The 18,832-nt window shown below is 37.1% G+C and overlaps 1 protein-coding gene across 11 annotated transcripts in view; it reads left to right on the top strand.

The window, feature by feature from the left end:
- The window catches only part of CEP170 (centrosomal protein 170), a 124,002-nt gene that overhangs the window by 47,200 nt on the left and 57,970 nt on the right, over nt 1-18,832 (top strand). For all 11 annotated transcript variants that reach the window (XM_004756796.3, XM_004756795.3, XM_004756794.3 and 8 more), the window contains exons 3-6: nt 797-886; nt 8,339-8,417; nt 18,357-18,415; nt 18,511-18,673. In XM_004756796.3, the coding sequence (XP_004756853.1) occupies nt 797-886; nt 8,339-8,417; nt 18,357-18,415; nt 18,511-18,673 (391 nt within the window). The remainder of the gene's footprint in view (nt 1-796; nt 887-8,338; nt 8,418-18,356; nt 18,416-18,510; nt 18,674-18,832) is intronic.

The following is an 18,832-nucleotide window of genomic DNA, read 5'->3' as shown; positions in this document are numbered from 1 at the left end:
GTGGTTCTCAGACTGTTTCTTCTTGTCACTATGTGGATATTTTCTTTCAGTGAAAGTTTCCACAGGCTTGTATACAGTTCCTCTCTCAGGTGCTTCCGTCTCCAGACAATTCCCCAAGCTCCGGAGCACGCAGGCATGTGTGCGTGCTACGTACTTGAAGAGAGACTGAAAACCGATTTTCAGTACTTTGCTATTCTAATTCCTTTTTTTTTTTTTTTTTTTTTTTTACTTTTTACCTCTGTCCCTCTTAGAACTTCCCCTTGAATTCTAGTTTTAGGACCCATATTTTAAGTGAGGATAATTTTGTTCAAGAACGTTATCACATTGTGTTCCTTTTCTCTAAGTCTTTGGATTCCTTATATAATTTACACTGTAATCTTCAATATCAAAAGAAGAAAATCCTGTAGGGTAGTTTTTTTTTTTAAACAGTAAGATACATAAAACATCATAAAATTGTAATTCTCATGACTTCCATGTAACAGTTTTGAATTACAAGAAAAAATTGTCATTTGATGCATTCAGCAAAATCACCTGATTTTAATTCTTTCAAAAGTCAAATGTGTGAATTTCATAGAAAAGAATCTTCAAATCTTGGCTGCTTTCTACTTGGGGAGTGATGCCAAATTTGTGTTGCATAGTAACACAGTTTAAATCTTATTTAATCCATTTTCATTTTGGTATTTCTCTATATTTATCTATTGTCCTATTAATATAAGGTATCTAGTGAAAAATCTTTGTGTTTGTTCTTTATCCTGGTATTTTCTTGTATTTCCTAACTCAGAAAAATTCCTTTCAGTCTCGTAGTGTGGATAAGCAACATGCTGTAATCAATTATGACGCCTCTACAGATGAACATTTGGTGAAAGATTTGGGCAGCCTGAATGGGGTAAGTTAAGATTTTCTTTTTGTCTTACTTGAATATTTTTTTAATATTGTAAAAAGACAAATCAGATTATATTTGCTGTTTGTGTTCTCTTCCTTTAGTTTGTATTTTACTCTTAAAAGGTTTACTAGGTACATAGCACTTTGGGGACCATATGGAAGAAAATGGAACTAGCCCATTCTCAAGAAACTGAATTGGCAGTAAATACAGGAATTCAGAAGGCTGTTGGTTGTTATTATTCATAATGGCTGGAAAAGATTTCTTTAAGGAGATGAGATGAAAGTTGACTTCACCGGATGGCTTGAATTTATATGTGGGAAAATAGTGGAAAGCCATGGCAGTTAGGGAAAAAAGCACTCTTGGGAGACAGAGAAGTATAGGGTAACTTGGGAAAAAAGGTGAAAACATGGTTTGATGCCAGATGGTGGAGAACTTTCTATACTAGAGTAAAAAGGACGTGAAACACGTCCATTTACCTTAAAAATATGGCATGTGTTTTAAACACCAGTATTCATTATTGCTTTTTTTTTTTTTTTGTATTCCTACTTCGAAGATATTTTTGTGTTACTACAGTGAGTTTTTTTGAAATACTTCATTTGATTTTTCCACATTGTCAGAATATAAGGAGCCATAGAATAAGAGAATGCTAAAGTATTGAATAATTTCTTATTTTTTCTCAATTTTCTTATGGTTCTGCTAACATAACCAAATGCAACATTTTTCCATAGCTGTGCTTTTGAAATTGTTAAAGTGAATTTAACAGAAACTAAATGTATCCCAACTGCTGCAAACTGCTATTGCTTTTCAAAATATACATTAAACATTATATGGAAAAACATATGCAGAAATTTGGCAATTACCGTGAAACATTTTTTTCTCATTCTGAATTGGCCTGCTACTGAAAGACTGATATTTAGTCTTTGACATACCTTGTTTTTCTGCTAGTTTTTTCTCAAGCCTTTGTTTGTTTCTCATGGCACACAGAATTAAGTCTCAGTACTTCAGGTTGGAACTGAAATGGCTCACATTTGATATCACTCATTTGCGGGTTCCTGCTTTGCCTGCCGTACCTCCAGGGGAACAGTAGCTCCCCTGCTGTCTCCTTCTCAAAATAATTTGTTAGATTTTCTTCAGCCTCGTATTTCTTCCATCTACCTTGTCATTTACACAAGTTGTACTTAAACCCACATTCCACTTCTCCCTGAAGGGCAGGAACAAAGGAGAATCATTTAGGAATAGTAACTTGCTGATGTTATGGACCTGGTGGGCAGATCAAAGCAGAGAGCGAGGCAGCCTGGGTAGAAACCATTTCTTACCGTTGTGGGTAGAAAACCCTGGTTTGCCTTTCATTTTAACATGCGACAGGTAAGTGTGCTGTTTTGATTCCCAGCTCCTGTTAGCAGAATTACTTTCTTGCTTCTCCACACCTGTAAACTTTTGTTTTAATCTCGTTTTGGGGTGCTTTATCAGCCTTGTATTATATCTACTGTTACTTACCTGTCACTGTGCTGGATCGCGAGCTCCAGAATGGTTCCTGAGCCTTTGCTCAGAGTTCTGCACAGTGCATGAACACGGTAAACCTTTTTTGAATGCAGTTTACCTTTATTTTCTATATCTAGGAATTTATAGAGAAAAATTTTAATCTACTTGCATATGTGGACTAAATTTTTTTTTTTTTTTAGATTTTTTTATTTATTTGTTAGAGAGAGAGAAGAGCGCAAGCACAGGCAGACAGAGTAGCAGGCTAGAGGCAGAGGGAGAAGCAAGCTCCCTGCCAAGCAAGGAGCCTGATGTGGGACTCGATCCCAGGATGCTGGGATCATGACCTGAGCCGAAGGCAGCCGCTTAACCAACTGAGCCACCCAAGCATCCCTATGTGGACTAAATTTTAACTAAAATGTTACATTCTGGTTTTAAGCCTAAAAATTTTCGTCTCCACCACAGTGTGGTCGTAGGTGTCTTTACATTATTATCTTGGAAAATAATAAGTAAGGATTACATCATGGTGTTTTATTCTTTTAAAAGGCTGTGATCAAATATAAAAATTATTTGGTGTTGGTTACCAAAAAATCAGGTGAAATACTAACTTAGAAGTTTTCCTGGGTTGACCTTTCTCTTAATTTGATTTTATATTCAGTAGTTCTGTGAAAGATAATAACTCCTAGAGAGCAACATTTGCGTTTTGAACTCGAAATCAAGACCTGGATTTGAATTTCAGTTTGTAATTTACCATTGGTAAATCTGGGGAAAATCACATACTCTCTGTGCAATTTAGCTTCCTTGTACATCTTCCTTTTAGTTCCCAGAGTTGTGGGAGGATGTAATGAGTTTGTCAGTATGAAGACTCCATGAAAAATTCCGTCCCCTTGCTTTAGCTTTAAAATAATGAAATGATAATTCTTGCTCTGTAGTGTTGTTACAGAGATGACATGTGACAGTACTAGTAAGTGTGTACCCGGTGCGGAGCTGGAGAGCATTGCACGAATGACAGCGAGCTGTGCTGTTCCCCACATGACAGCCTAAGACATATGCCAGAGCAGAATTGTGAACTCCTACCTGTCAGGCGCCATATCCATGAGCAACTATTACTCAGAACCTGTTTACTCTTAAAATTCATATAATTCTAGAAATTTGAGCATCAGGTTAAAAGTAGTAATTTCAGAAGTGTGGTGGTTATGAGTCCAGCTTGAATTCTTACCAGTAGTGATGCCAGTGGTGTAACCGTACACAGGTTACCTAATTTTTCTGTTCCTCAGTATTCTTAAATGTTCACAGCAAAACGGTACTCCGCTCAGGTTGTTGTGAAGCTACAGTGGGTTCCTAACTGTAAATGATTAGACAGCACATAGTCAGCCTTCAGGAAGTGGTAGTCACGGTGGCGACGGTGTTACGATAAGAAGAGCAGTTAAAACAAATTTAGCACCCTGTGGCCTACATACTTTTCAGTGAAGCCACTGCTATGTATTTTTAAAAGCATTTACCAGCTAACCCCAACTTATAAATAACTCGAGCTCTGACCATTTTCACTCCTCCCTTTTGTCCTACCCTAAAATATACTCCCAAGGGACCTAGATCCACACTTGATGTTGCTGCCACCAGGCAGGAGATTGCTCCGCCTGAGGAGGCCGGGTCGGATTTGGTAGCTGACGCGCTTATCAGGGCCCATTTCCCTGCGGGCCCCTTGAAGCCTCTTTCTGTGAAAGCCCTCGTTTGCCTTCAGTTCTTCCTGCCTCTTCCACCCGAGCACTTGCCCCTCTGAGAGCCACGATGGCCTGTGCTGTCCCACTCCCTCCCGGTCCACATGTGGCTTCTGTTGCTAGGCTGGCCCTTAGCTCGCTGGGTCCCAGCGTCTGCTGCCGCGTCCCCTTTTCACGCTGGGGTTACTGTCCGCGTCAGACCAGGGTGGCCTAGAGGAGAAGCTATCGGGGAAAAGAGGTGACTTTTGTCCCTGGCAATGTGATTGAGGGGGTCGTGCCCCTGGCCACGCACTCTGTTCGGATTTCCCAGAGCATTAAGTTAATACACAGTGGTTAAAGGGTTTAGACAATCAACTCTGCAGTCTGGTTGTACGTGAATTAAAGAGATATTTATCTAGTTTGCTTTGCTTCTGTAAGTCAGTGGTTTGGAAGAGGCAGTTTGAAGAGCTGGCCTGGCGTGGACACCCAGGCTTCCTTGAGACGGAGAGAACATGGGATTTGTAGTTAAGGGAGACCCGAATTTGAATCCCAGCATTCTGCTTCTGAACTCGGAGATCCTGTTTGTTAACTTCCTTCTCCGCGCCTTGTTGTCCGAACCTGTTGCACCTGCAAGGCAGAGGTGTGGTCCGGTTCGCTGACAGAAGAAACAAAACCTGTTTTCCCCATGTTCAACTTAGTAAAATGCCTCATTATTTATTTATTTCCTTTTGCTCTTTGGAATTTTCTCTCTTTGTTCTACAGTCTTAGACTGTCAGGAGACTTCTTCCCTTCAGAGATTCTCACTTGCATTTTTGTATGCTGAAACTTTGGGTCTGGCTCCTATTTCCTAAGCCTTTTTTTTTATTTATTTATTTATTTATTTATTTATTTATTTATTTATTTTTAAGATTTTATTTATTTATTTGACAGAGAGATCACAAGTGGGCAGAGAGGCAGGCAGAGAGAGAGAGAAAGAAGCGGGGACCCTGCTTCTCTGAGCAGAGAGCCCAATGTGGGGCTCAATCCCAGGACCCTGGGATCATGACCCGAGCCAAAGGCAGAGGCTTTAACTCACTGAGCCACCCAGGCGCCCCTCCCTAAGACTTTTTAGACCTCAGGGAATATTTCTGCCATAAATGCCAGCATGTTAAAATTACGTTCCTTGATTTTTGGCAGTACCTACCTAATATATACGTCAGACACGTAGTAGGTGCGTCATTAAGAGATTTGAGCAGTCTTAAGCTTTACGTGGATCTGATTGACCATCTTAGGCCTTTTGAGTAGAAACGGTATTTTAGGTTAAGACTTTTTTTTTAATAAAATTTTTTATTTTTTATAAACATATATTTTTATCCCCAGGGGTACAGGTCTGTGAATCACCAGGTTTACACACTTCACAGCACTCACCAAAGCACATACCCTCCCCAATGTCCATAATCCCACCCCCTTCTCCCAAAACCCCTCCCCCCAGCAACCCTCAGTTTGTTTTGTGAGATTAAGAGTCACTTATGGTTTGTCTCCCTCCCAATCCCATCTTGTTTCATTTATTAGGTTAAGACATTTTTAAGTGAAAGTGGCCAAGAGCTGTGGTGGCATTCCTCTGACACAGTGAACCTAATTGCTTGTCTTCTGCATACCAGACTTCAGTGAATTAATGCTTTCCTTTATTCTTCTCTTTACTTTTCTATCATTTTCCTCAGCCCTTCTATTTTGTAATTATACTTAGAACATTTTGGGAAACTCAAGGTGTAACTTTTCAAACACTCCAAAATGTTCATTTGGGAAATGAATGTGAAATTAATTTACAAATGCCTGAAGCCTTTGAATTTTCTTTGTATTAACATCTCAGCCTTTCTGTGACGGATGTTGGAAGCTTGTGTTTTAGGATTACTCATAAATCATAGTAAGAGATTATCCCACGTTTTAGCAGTACCCCACTGTCTCCATGTATCTGTGCTTGGAATTAGGATCATAACTTCTAACTTTTCTACAGATTTGCAACTGATACTCCATGACATATTACAAAGTGTCAGTTATGCATAGGAATTTGAGTATATGACCACAGTAACATAATTTCCTTATATATTTTACGATATGTTACTCAGTATCCTTCAAACCTTCCTCACCATAGGGGGAGCTTTCCCGAATAGGGTGTCCTGGCCATCTCAAATCCAATCAAATAGAAGATTTAAAGAATGGAACTCAAAAAGAAAAAGTGATTTTTCAAGTTTTAGCTCATTAGAGAAAAACTTGGATATTTATATAATATCTTCATTCTGGGCAATTAGTATAACAGTGTTCTGTGTTTTGTGAATCTAGCAAATTCTAAGGCTTTAACTTCTAGTGTGCCAGGAAAAATAATCATCACCATCTGTGTCTAGTTGAATCTGTAAGTCTTTTTACCAGTAATTTGCAGAAGGATAAAAGGATAATAAGAAACAATTGAAATTTTCATAAAAAATTAATCCTGACAAACTCAAATTTTTATTTCTTATTTTCCTGATTTTCAAAGGTGCATAATATATAAAACAGGTATTGTTCATCAGTTGTCCAGGGATACCTGGGTTATATATCCATTTTATAAGTGTTGGTTTCAGATTTCAATACATTTCTAGCTCTTTCAGATTATCATTATTTCTAGTTCTTCTTGCATTGTATTATCAGAGTGCATTATTTTTAAGGCTTTGACTGCTTACAATCTTATTTAGATGATAGCTGTCTTCTGTAATATGTTTGCTATCTTGCAAAACATTTCTTAGTTTTAGACTTACTAACAGAAGACTAGTAATTTTATTTCTTTCTATGTCATCTTCCCTCTAGTTAGCTTTGTAGAGATACCTGCCTTGAGCATTCGTCCACTTAGAAACTAAATCAAGTGTTGGAAAACGAACATCAAAAAATGAAAGAAAAATACCCTCTTTCCTTTTTGTCCTTGAAAACAGCCTTCTCTCACCACTTCTTGCATTAGAGAAAATTCATCCAGGATTAATGTTTATCTGAAGACTCGTGGTCTGATATTTTGCTACATTATTACCAGTTTTATTACTGTTACATAGTCTAGAGCTCTGTTGTCTCTTTGTGTTCAACTTACAATTGTGGTATATCTTCCTATTTTCTTCTCTCTGTCTTTATGGATGTTAAGCAAGAAATTCTGGATCCTCAGTGGTGCTCTTTATTAGCTTGTAAAAGAGAAGAACAAAGATAGTGTCTCCAGATGTGTCACACCTTGCTGGAGAGACGGTGCTGTGTTGTGGGCAATGCAGTAAGGACAGTGAAGGTCGCAGCAGCAGTGGCAGTGTACTGCGTCGTCGTCCTAGTCCTGTGCTTCCCACTGCAGCAGCCGCGAGTCAGTGACGCACACGAAGTGACCAGTCAGAAAGACAGAAAAAAGAGCATGAAATATTTTGTTGGTTTTTAGATGGATTATTTGTTGAAATGGCACTATTTTGGGTATATGGTTGGGATTAAAATACAGTGTTAAAATTAATTTCACCCTTTCTATTTACCTTTTTAATGTGCCTAGTGGAAAACTTAAGAGTATATATGTTATGTGTCACTTACTTCTGCTGGATAGCAGTGTTCTATGCCATTCTCCTGTTTTCTTATTATTTTGGTCATTTTTGACATTTTGACAGTTAGAAATCACTGATGAGTAGTGATAAAATGATGATGGGTTGATGAAATAGCAGAATGTTTCAAGAAACAGGAAAAATAAGGTTAGTGAGATCCCATAATATATCTTAGAGTCGTGGAAAGGTCTCAAGGACTCATCTAGCAATTGTAAAATAGAAAATACGAGTTTTATTACATTTTTTTGAAGTAAATTCTCTTTTTGTTCTTTGGGAGAATTCTAATAATGAAAGTAATGAAATATCAAACATCATGGTTAAAATTGTCCAAAAAAGCTAAAATTGAGTTTAGTGAACCCTGATGATCTATCAAGAGTTAAGTATTTCCCTTTATTTATTTATTTTTGGCAGCTTCAAATTAGGAGCTTTACTTAGCATCATTTTTAGGTGCCTAACTTTGTCTTGGCGGCGCACGGTAGGCTGAGGCGCTGTAGCCTGGTTTTTGGGGTGTTACGATATTGATTAAGGGTGTGGTAAGAAGACACTTATCAGCCTAGAAGATGCGTTCATACATCTTATGGTACACAAGCCGCGTTAGCCACCATATTGCATGTGTTTTTAAGTATAAGGTTTGAGTATTTGTTTTGTCCGAAATGTAACAACAATTAATAACTCCATATATAACCTGACACCTTTTTCTCTCTTTGTAGACTTTTGTGAATGATGTAAGGATTCCGGAACAGACTTATATCACCCTGAAACTTGAAGATAAGCTGAGATTTGGATATGATATCCTTATATGATTTTATACATTCATCAAATTTATTCAAAAATCTTTTCTGGTGTAAATTAACATTTCTTGAGATGAAGAGTTTGCAGTGGAGGCATGCTTGAAGTCTCTTTGGCCTCCCATACAAAAATACATGTTTAAAAATATTATGTATTTATATATATTTGGGGGGGTGTCAGTATTTTGGCCTGTTCCTAAAAGTAATCCTAGAAAAATTGATGGACTCTGCTTTTCCCCACTCTCTATATATAGTTTGAGCAGAGGTTTCCCTGTAGTGGTATTATATATGCAACTTGGGTGTGGGAGAATGTAACAAGGAGACGACAGAGGAGTGTTTAATATTAGCTCAGCTCAGGGATTTTTTTGTTGTTGTTTGGATGATTATGGCACAGATCAGCCTCGTAGGAGGAGTGTAAGAATTTATCCCTTTTTTTCCCATTCATACTTTTACTCTATTTTATGAATTCTGTCTCGGTTGCCTATTTAATTCAGATTTTCCAGTATCCTATTTCTCCTGAGACTTGCGCTCCCTGGCTAAGTTAATTATGCAATTAGCGTGTAGTTAAGATTCTTTTGTTTTTAAAAATACGATTCTAAGGGGCATCTGGCTGGCTCAGTCAGAGCATATGACTCTTGACTTTGGAGTTGTGAGTTTGAGTCTCAAGTTGGGTGTAGAGATTACTTAAAAATAAAAATGTTTAAGTAAATAAAAATAAGATTCTAAGAACTGAACAGGGACATGAACAGGGACATGTCCTTCTTAGCATAGGGTAAAGAACCCCTAGTGAGGAGAGGGGACAAGATTGATGGAAGAACCATAAAACATTTCTGTTCATATGAGGCACAAAGCTTTGTAGTAAAGGACTCTTCTTTAATTAAAATACAGATATTCTACATTATAGTGAATGTTTTCTTGTGTTTTCATTTTTTAAGTTACTCCATGTACCTGGACATCAGTATTGAAGAATGGGTTAAATGTATTGGCAACTCAAGTAGACTTTCTCTAGCATAGACAATGTAGTCTCAGCGATCTGGAGTTGATGCTTAGATAAAGTAAATGTACTAACACTTTAAAATGGTATTAAAGCATAACTAGGGTTTTTTTTAGATTTAACTTAAAATTTTTCAAAAACATTTTTGTAGCGCATATATAAACCTTATACGTGTGGAACAAAAGGACATGTGAAAAGTGAAACCATTAAGTATTAATACTTGTAAATTGTATGTTTTAAATCCTTTTAAAAATACGAATCACATAAAATGATTAAGAATTAACATTCAAGCCTTGATTCATGGGCCGTTTTCCACCTGCAAAAGAAGTTTCATCAAACAATGAATACAAATGTATTTTTAATTTAAGTATGTCCTTAATCCTTTTGAACTTGGCTGTTTCAAAACATGAGAAAATGGTAGGAAATCTGAGTTTCCATAAAGCTCTCTGCTGTTTACTTTTAAATCGAGAAGAAACTACTGAGAAATCACTCCTGCTTTTACAGTTTGTATAGTGATTTCTTTTTTTTTTTTTAAGATTTTTATTTATTTATTTGACAGACACATCACAAGTAGGCAGAGAGGCAGGCAGAGAGAGAGGAGGAAGCAGGCTCCCCACTGAGCAGAGAGCCCGATGCGGGGCTCGATCCCAGGACCCTGAGATCATGACCTGAGTTGAAGGCAGAGGCTTAACCCACTGAGCCACCCAGATGCCCCTGTATAGTGATTTCTTAATAGTGAAGTAATATTCCCTTTTTTATTTTATTTTTATTTATTTATTTATTTATTTATTTTTATTTATTTTATTTGAGAGAGAGAGAGATCACAAGTAGGCAGAGAGGCAGGCAGAGACAGAGGGGGAAGCAGGCTCCCCGCTGAGCAGAGAGCCCGACGTGGGGCTCGATCCCAGGACCCTGAGATCATGACCCGAGCCGAAGGCAGCAGCCTAATCCACTGAGCCACCCAGGCGCCCCTATTCCCTTTTTTAATATTAGCTCATAATATGTCTTTCTGAAATTGCTGGGACAAATGTTTTTTTCCAAAGGACTGTTTTAGGGTTTTTTTTTTTTTTTAATTAAAAATTTTAGCATTGATTTGATACAGAGAGACACAGCGAGAGAGGGAACACAGGCAGGGGAGTGGGCGAGGGAGAAGCAGGCTCCCTGGCAAAGCAGGGAGCCCAGCGCAGGGCTCAATTCCAGGACCCTGGGATCATAACCTGAGCCAAACGCAGACACTTAACAACTGAGCCACCCACCCAGGAGCCCCCCTGTTTAAGGGTTTAAAATCAGTGTTGAATCAGAGCTGCTATTCCAAATCCTCAGGGTAGGCTCAGTTAGTTTTAGTATTTTAAAATAGCATCTCATGTTGCTTATTATTTTTGAGCACTAAACATACATAAGTGAACATTGGACAGTTACAGTGGCAGGTATTTTATTACATGGGGTGAAAGTCTTAAAACAAATTTTATGTTATATTTACTTGTTTTACATTTGGCTGTACCAGACTAAAATTAATTATTGTGCTTTATTCATATTAAAATTAAGCTTAATAGATAGCCAGTCCACAAACTGCTATACCTTGGAGTGGAAAACGATCCCATTTATTAAAATGTCACAACAATAGAAAGAACTGAATTTCATCTATTATTGTTTTCTCTTTGATTTCTGTTCTCTTACTAATTTCTTTTTTCCAGATATAAGCTGAGGTTATTCGTTTGGGACCTTCTGTTTTTATATAGTCTTTTAGTTCTATAAATTTTCTCCTAAGTACTGCTTTAACGTTCAAAATACTTACTAATTTCTCTTGGTTTTTGAATTCAGGTTATCTGTAAGTTTGTTAGAATAATTTGGATGTTTTCCAGAGACGTTCTGTAATTGACTCCTCATTTAGTTCTACAGAGCTCAGAGGACATATTTTATATGTTTCAGATCCTTTCAAATTTATTGAGACTTGTCCCATGGCTCAGAATATACCTGATCTATCTATCTTGATAAGTGTTCCATGTATTCTTGCAAAGAATGTGTGTTCTGTTGTTTTGGGATGATGGAGTGTTCTATTGATGTCGATTATACCAACTTGGTTTTCATCTTCAGTATTTTCCGACAGATTGTCCATTTGTTCTATCAGTTATTGAGACAGAGACAGAGGTGTTGAAACCTCAGACTATAATTGTGGATTTGTCTGTTTCTCCTTGCAGAAGTTTTTGCTTCTTCTAATTTTAAACCTGGTTGTTAGGTATATAAATATTTAGGGCTAAAATATCTTCTTGATGAATTGACATAATTTATTATTACAAAATGAATTGCTTTATTCAAGATGATGTTCTTTGGTCCAAAATATGGTTTGTTTTGACATTGATATAGTTTTTCCAGCTTTATTTACTTACTTAGATGAGTGTTAGCATGGAACATCTTTTACTTTTAAGCTGTTTGTGTCTTTACATTCAAAGTAGGCATCATATAGTTGCCCTTACTTTCTTTATTCAATCCGGTAATTTCTGCCTTCATTTGGGAATTTAGATCTTTCACGTTCAGTGTGATTATTGATGCAATTAGGTTTATTATTTTACTTTAATTTTTTAAGATTTGATTTATCTTAGTGTGAGTGGGGTGGGGGAGAGAAGCAGAGCAGGAGGGAAGAGGAAGAGGAGAGAATCTTAAACAGACTCCCCACTGAGCATGGAGCCTGATGCAGGGCTTGGTCTCAGGACCGAGATCATGACCTGAGCCAAAACTAACAGTTGGACACTTAACCAACTGAGCCACCTGATATAGTTAGATTTAAATCTGTCATCTTGATATTTGTGCCATCAGTCTTCTTTTTCCCATAATTTCTTTTCTTTTTTATTTTAGTGGTTGCTTCAAGACTTATAATTACACCCTTAATTTTAAGTTGTATCTTCAAGTGATGTTATACTAATTCACATATAGTATAAGAACCTTATAGTAGTATAATTCCCATTTCTTCTGTCCTGATCTTTGTTATGATTGTCAACCTTTTATGTTTAGATGTTACAGACTGCTTACTACATCATTGTGAGTAAAAGGTCAATTATCTTTTAGAGATTTAGATAAGAAAAATATCTTCTGTCTTTATACGTATTGTACCCATATCTTAAATCAATGTAGGTATCATTTCTCATGCTCTTCCTTCCTCTTTACAGGTCCATGTTTTCATCTGGTGTCATTTTCTTTCTGTTCAGGGCTTCAACGTTTCTTGTAGTATGATTTTGTTGATGATGAAATCTTTCCATTTTCATGGTCTGGAAAAGTATTTCACCTGAATTATTAAAAGTTATTATTGCTGGGTATTGAATTGTAGGTGGCATGCCTTTTTTCTCAGTGCGTTTTTTTTCAGTGCGTTTTTTTTTTTTTTTTTTTTCAGTTTCTCTACTGTATTCTCATTTGTATTATTTCCCTCTGTCCCTGGTTTTGAGCAGTTCGAATGATCTGCCTTGGTGTAATTTTTTTCATGTTTCCCCTGCTTGGAGTTTGTTAATGTTCTTGGATCTGTGGGTTTATAGTTTTAATCAAGTTTAGAAAATGCTTCTGCTGTTATTTTTCCAGATATTATTTTGTTCCTTCAATTAGATGTTGTTAGGTTACTTGACATTGTCTTTCAGCTTACTGGTACTTTGTTTATGTATTATTTTTTAAAAATTGGTTCTGTGTTCCAGTTTGGATTGTTATTATTGCTATGTCTTTAAGCTTACTGGGTTTTTTTGTTTGTTTGTTTTTTGCAGTGTCTAATCTGCCATTAATCCATGCAGCATAGATTTCATCTCTTGAAGTTCTGTTTGGATTTTGCATTTGATATCTCCCAAACTACTACTTAGCTTTTTGAACATATAGAAGATGGTTATAACTTTTGATACCCTTGTTGACATCTGGGTCAGTTCTGCATCAGTTTTAATTGATTTAGTTTGCATGTAGAGTAATTTTTGATTGTATGACAGGCATTGTGAGTTTGTGGAGTATTGTAGGCATATTTTTATATTCATATACATATTTTTGAGCTTTGTTCAGGGACATGGGTTACTTGGAAACAGTTTTATTACTTTGGGTCTTGTTTTTAAGATTTGTTAGGCTTCTAAGCTTTGTCTGAGACTAATATTCCCCATTACGGAGGCAAGACCTTTCTGTATACTACAGAGGTCAGCAAACCCAGTGGCAAATCTGGCCTTCAGCCCATGTTTGTAAACAAGCTTTATTGGAATTCAGCCATGCCCACTCATTTACATATTTCTGTGGCTGCTTTTGGACTACCACAGCAGAGTTGAGTAGTTGTAAAAGAGATCACATGGTCCCAAAGTCTAAAATACTTACTCTCTGGCACTTTACAGGAGATATTTGTGTCCTCTCCTTTATTCAGTGACGCATGATTCATGAGGTTTTCCTGTCTGGCTTTTAGGAACAGACACTACTCCCTGCCGTCTGTGTGTACTAGGCACTGTGATGTGTAGTACTTTTAGATGGTTTTTGCCCCAGACCAGGTAGTAGTTTTCTCCCACGTGTGTGTTACTGATCAGTACTCAGCTGAATGCTTGAGAGATATCCTCAGAACATGTGGAATTCTCTCTTCTGTGCAGCTCTCTGCTCTTGAGTACTCATTCCCGTGAACTCTAATCACTTTGGCCTCCCCAGACTCAGCCCTCTTTTCTTTACAGCTCAGAGAGCCTGCCAGGCTCTATCCATCCAGATTACCCCTCTCTGTGCTGTGACCTGGAAGCTCTATTAAGGTGGTCATTTGGAGACAGTAATTAAACTCACCTCGTTTGGTTTCTCTTCGCTCAGGAATCACTGTCTTTTGTTCCCTGATGTTGATTGTCTTGAAAACCATTGTTTTATATATTTTGTCCATTTTTTGGTTGCTTCAGATGGGAGAGTAACTCTGGTTCCTTTTTTCCATCCTGGCCAGAAGCAGGAGTCTGAGAAGTTGATTTTGGCCATTCTGGATATACAAATTGAATCCAGGGGAGGAGGTGTAGGCTAGAGACAACAGTTTGGGAATCTCCATTGTCTAAATAATATTTAACATCTTAAGACTAAGGGATATCACTCATGGGAGTGAATCAGGTTGGTAAGAGAGAAGTCCAGGGACTGAAACCTGGTACATTCTAATAGGAAGAGGCAGGAGAGATAAGGAACCAGTTAAAAAAGATTGAGATAGAATCACAATCTAGGAGAACTAGGTGAACTAGGAGGAAAATCAGAATATGATATGGTTTCCATGTTCAGTGGAAAATGATTTAAACATTACTTAAATACATAAATCTCAAAATCCTTACCATCCCAGTCATATGAGTAAGTGTAAGAATCTACTACCTTAATTCTTTAAATGAGGTTCTTTTTCCCAAAGAAGTTGTCAATTCCTGTAACAGTGGCCCACAAAATTATTGGATTAATCATATTAGAAGCAAGGTAAAAATCATTGTCATAATTTTCAAGATTATGGTTTATCTGTACTTGGAACATTACATTTAGCATTGTATGCTTGAATCCGGATCATGGCTGCTAAAAATGATTAAGAGGGGGATAAACATAACTAAAAATCAAGGATTCTTCATTTAGAGGAGTTAAGATTCTTCCTGATTAATATGATTGATATCCACAACAATATGAACAAGCTTTCCAGATTTCAAAAATGGGGAACACTTCTCAAAGCTTGAAAGAAGTAAATTTAAGAAATTGAGATGAGTGATTAAATAAGAAGTCATGTCATAGAAGAAAAGTTAAAAGGAGTTGTTTAAAAATTATGTTCTTATAAAACAGGTTTTTTTTAAAAGTTAGCCAAGCTATTTATCTACCAAAATAAGATGATACCCTGTTCTAAAGGTGTAGACAAACGTAAGCTAGTAGAAAATTGCTGAAGAAATAAAATTTTCCCCTTGGAAGGTTTTCTGTCATCAACTTTTTTTGTAAAACTTTGGCATCTCCTAGGACCTGCCTTGTCAATACAGTGTGCAATCTACTTTAGCATAATTGTGTATTTCAATATTGAATATAGTCAAATAAATTTTCCATATTTCTAAGGAGAAGATCCAAAAAGAAAAGTTTTTGTTTAACTTAAGGAGACTTTTTAAGGGTATTCTTATATGTGTATTTTTAAATCACACATATAAGATATGCAAATTGAGAAAATGAATGCTTTTTTCCATTCTTCCACTATATAAAATAATTTTATTCAGGTATTCTCATATATTGTGACATCCAGTGTCTTCAGCATTATGAGAATCACATTCTTTTTAGTATACAGTTTTTCAGAGAACATTTTATTAATGCCCATTCAGTTGTTCAAGACTATAGCACTTTTTGAAACCTTAAAACTCTGGAAATCTTGTCCAAAGCTGCAAAAGCTCCTATGTAATATTGGATTTCTTCTGTAAGTGCTTGGTATCTCCCCAATGAAACAACTTAGTGACTTTATTTTTTAAATGATTTTTGAAAGATGCGTTTACAATGATATCTGATACTTGGTGTTTTTAAGGCCCTAGGAGTAACTAAAACTGTTTAAAATTTTGCTCTCCTTTTAGTTAGCTTTAATTATCATTCGGGTAAAAGAGAGGATCTTAGAGAGCATTACTTGTATGCAGATGAGTTTCTTTGACCCCACTTTTAGATAAACATTTCCTGAATAAATTGAACATAGGGATGACTTAGAATAGCCATAACACAGCCTTATGTAAAGAAATAGGAAAATAACATACAAACGAATTTTTTTTTAAATTTTATGTATTTTGGGGCACCTGGGTGGCTCAGGGGGTTAAGCCTCTGCCTTTGGCTCAGGTCATGATCCCAGGGTCCTGGGATGGAGTCCCGCATCCGGCTCTCTGCTCGTCAGGGAGCCTGCTTCCCCCTCTCTTTCTGCCTGCCTCTCTGCCTTCTTGCAATCTCTCTCTCTCTCTCTCTTTCTCTCTGTAAAGTAAATAAATAATAAAATCTAAAGAAAAAAGAAAGAAGATTTTATTTATTTCAAGAGAGAGGCTATGTAAGCAGGGGGAGGGGCAAAGGGAGACAAAGAGAATCCTAAGCCGGCTCCATGATCAGTTTAGAGCCCGATGTAGGGCTCGACCCCGTGTCCCTGAGAGCATGACATGAGCTTAAATCAAGAGTCAGATGCAACTGACTGAGCCACCCAGGCACCCCATAAATATGATGTTTAATCAGCAAGAATTTAAACTTCCTGTAACTTTTTAATTCAGATGTAATCCACATTACTAGTTAATACTGTATTGTATATTTTTAACTTATAACATGAGTAATTGTATCTTAGTTTGTCATTTTTTTAAAATTAGCAACTTTAGAATAGTTAACTTGCATCTGTACCATTAGGAGGATGATGATAACTTTGGAGGCAAATGTGAGGACTAAGGCAGGCTCAAAATCTCATAGTGATACCAGTGTTCTCAGGCAAATTCATGACCCAAACAAGAGAATCCTTGAGCTGTTTGGTTCCACTCAAACCATTTTGGAAGGTAAAGTATCTGACCCCAAGAAGTGTGGCCTCTCTCCAGTTGTCCCTGATCTTAAAGGAGTCTTGAGTCTAAAGACAGTACCCCAGACTAGCCTTGGAGTATAGCCTGGAGCCCTCCCCAGAGTAAATTTGAAGCCCCCAGAAAACCCTCACAGCAGGCTATGGTCATGTGTGTTTCCCACTGGAAAAGTGGAAATGGCTTTCAGTTTTTTTGAGACACTGTTTTCCTTTGGAAATATAGGAATGCTGTAAATCTTCTCCAACTATTAATGAGTTTCCTGGGGGTAAAACAAAATTACTAGACTTACTTTTCATGAAATATGAAATTATTACAAAGTATGTATTTTCACCTATATCAGGAAGTACGGTACCAGCATGTGTACAAAACCAAAAAGGAAAATTCTAGTATTTCACATATTTCACAGCTATAGGAACCCTGGACTGGGATTCAGCTGACTAGATTTTGGTCTTGGGTTTTACCCCTCCAGTCCTCAAGTCCCTATATATAGAATAAGATGACCAGTTTGTGGAATTAAACCGGGTATTCCCCACAGCTCTTTACAACTCCACAAAAATTCTGAGTTTTTATTGTTTTAATGAATAGAAATGTAAATTAAATACTTGTTTGCAAGTTTGCTGCTCCTTAGGCATGGGAACTATTTTTACCCCAAGCACTTGTGATAATTATAGCTTTTTACCCTTGAAGTCATAGGATGCTGTGAATTGGTAAAGGATAATAGGATTTATTAGTACATGGTTATAAAAGTCCTTTCAGTACAGGGTTAAGTAATGGTGGGAAATGTGACCTCTGCTGTGTAGTGAAAGATATTCTTTAATATACAGAGGCATTGTTCTTTTTGGCATAATGATGAAAGCATTCGTTTTATCTAGCACTTGGGTCTAATCTGTATAGAATCAGTTGTTTGGTAATGTAATATGACCTTGACTGAAACGCCTGAGGAAAGGGGCGATTGTGGCTGCTGTAAGGACCATAATTATAGCATTTCTTCTGCACTTTCAAAATAAACTTCATTTTTATCAGTGCTTATAAAGTCTGAGTAATCCACTTCTCTTAGGATTTACTGTTGGGTAATCACTGATGAGATACTTCCTTTCACATCACTGTGATTAACTCAATATAATTTGACCCAGGTGCTTTTTCTTTGCAGTCATACTGTTTGTTTGTGAGAACTGAAAATGTCTTTTGTGGTCTAATCACCCAGCTATTTGCTTCTTGAAGGCCATTACTGATTAAGTTGGGAATTACTTGCTAGATTTTATATTTTCTCTAAGTATTTAAAAATTAAAGTCTTTATGGTTGTGGGCGTATTATAACATTTAACTCTTAAGGGGAATATAATGCTTCCATTGTAATTACCTGTTGAAAGTAGGGCAATTTCAAAATTATCTTTGATCATTTAAAGCTTGAGTATCAGAATTTTGAAATGATATTCTTCCTTAGCTCTGTTTACATACAAATCTCTTCACTGTAGTACGAGGAGAAATGAGGGTCCCTGAAGAAGCACTAAAGGTAAAAATGATTCCTCATTTCTTTTGTAAACCTGTCATTTACTAGGGTTGATTTTACTCCTAGATGTTTCATTTTCATTTTTAAATGTTCTGTAGCACGAGAAGTTTACCATTCAGCTTCAGTTGTCCCAAAAATCTAACGAATCAGAATTATCCAAATCTGCATGTGCCAAAAGCCTCGATGCAAAGCTGGCAGATACTTCGACAGATGTGCCGCACAAAGCCACAGAAGCACTGCGACCTGAGGAGAAGGCCCTGGGTGAGTGAGCATCTGGAAAACACCGTGTTTCTGCTTGAATGTGAAGAAAGCACGTGCTTTGTTCTGCAGAACTTGGCCATGTCCATATCAGTTTATAATAATGACAACTTTAGAGTGCCTGGGTGGCTCAGTGGGTTGGGGCCTCTGCCTTCGGCTCGG

The sequence above is a fragment of the Mustela putorius genome, unplaced genomic scaffold (genome assembly GCF_011764305.1).
Source record: "Mustela putorius furo isolate JIRA1106 unplaced genomic scaffold, ASM1176430v1.1 tig00000785_pilon_pilon_pilon, whole genome shotgun sequence".
NCBI classification, from domain to species: domain Eukaryota; kingdom Metazoa; phylum Chordata; class Mammalia; order Carnivora; family Mustelidae; genus Mustela; species Mustela putorius.
Note: the sequence above shows the minus strand (reverse complement) of the source record. Positions and strands in the feature narration are given on the sequence as shown.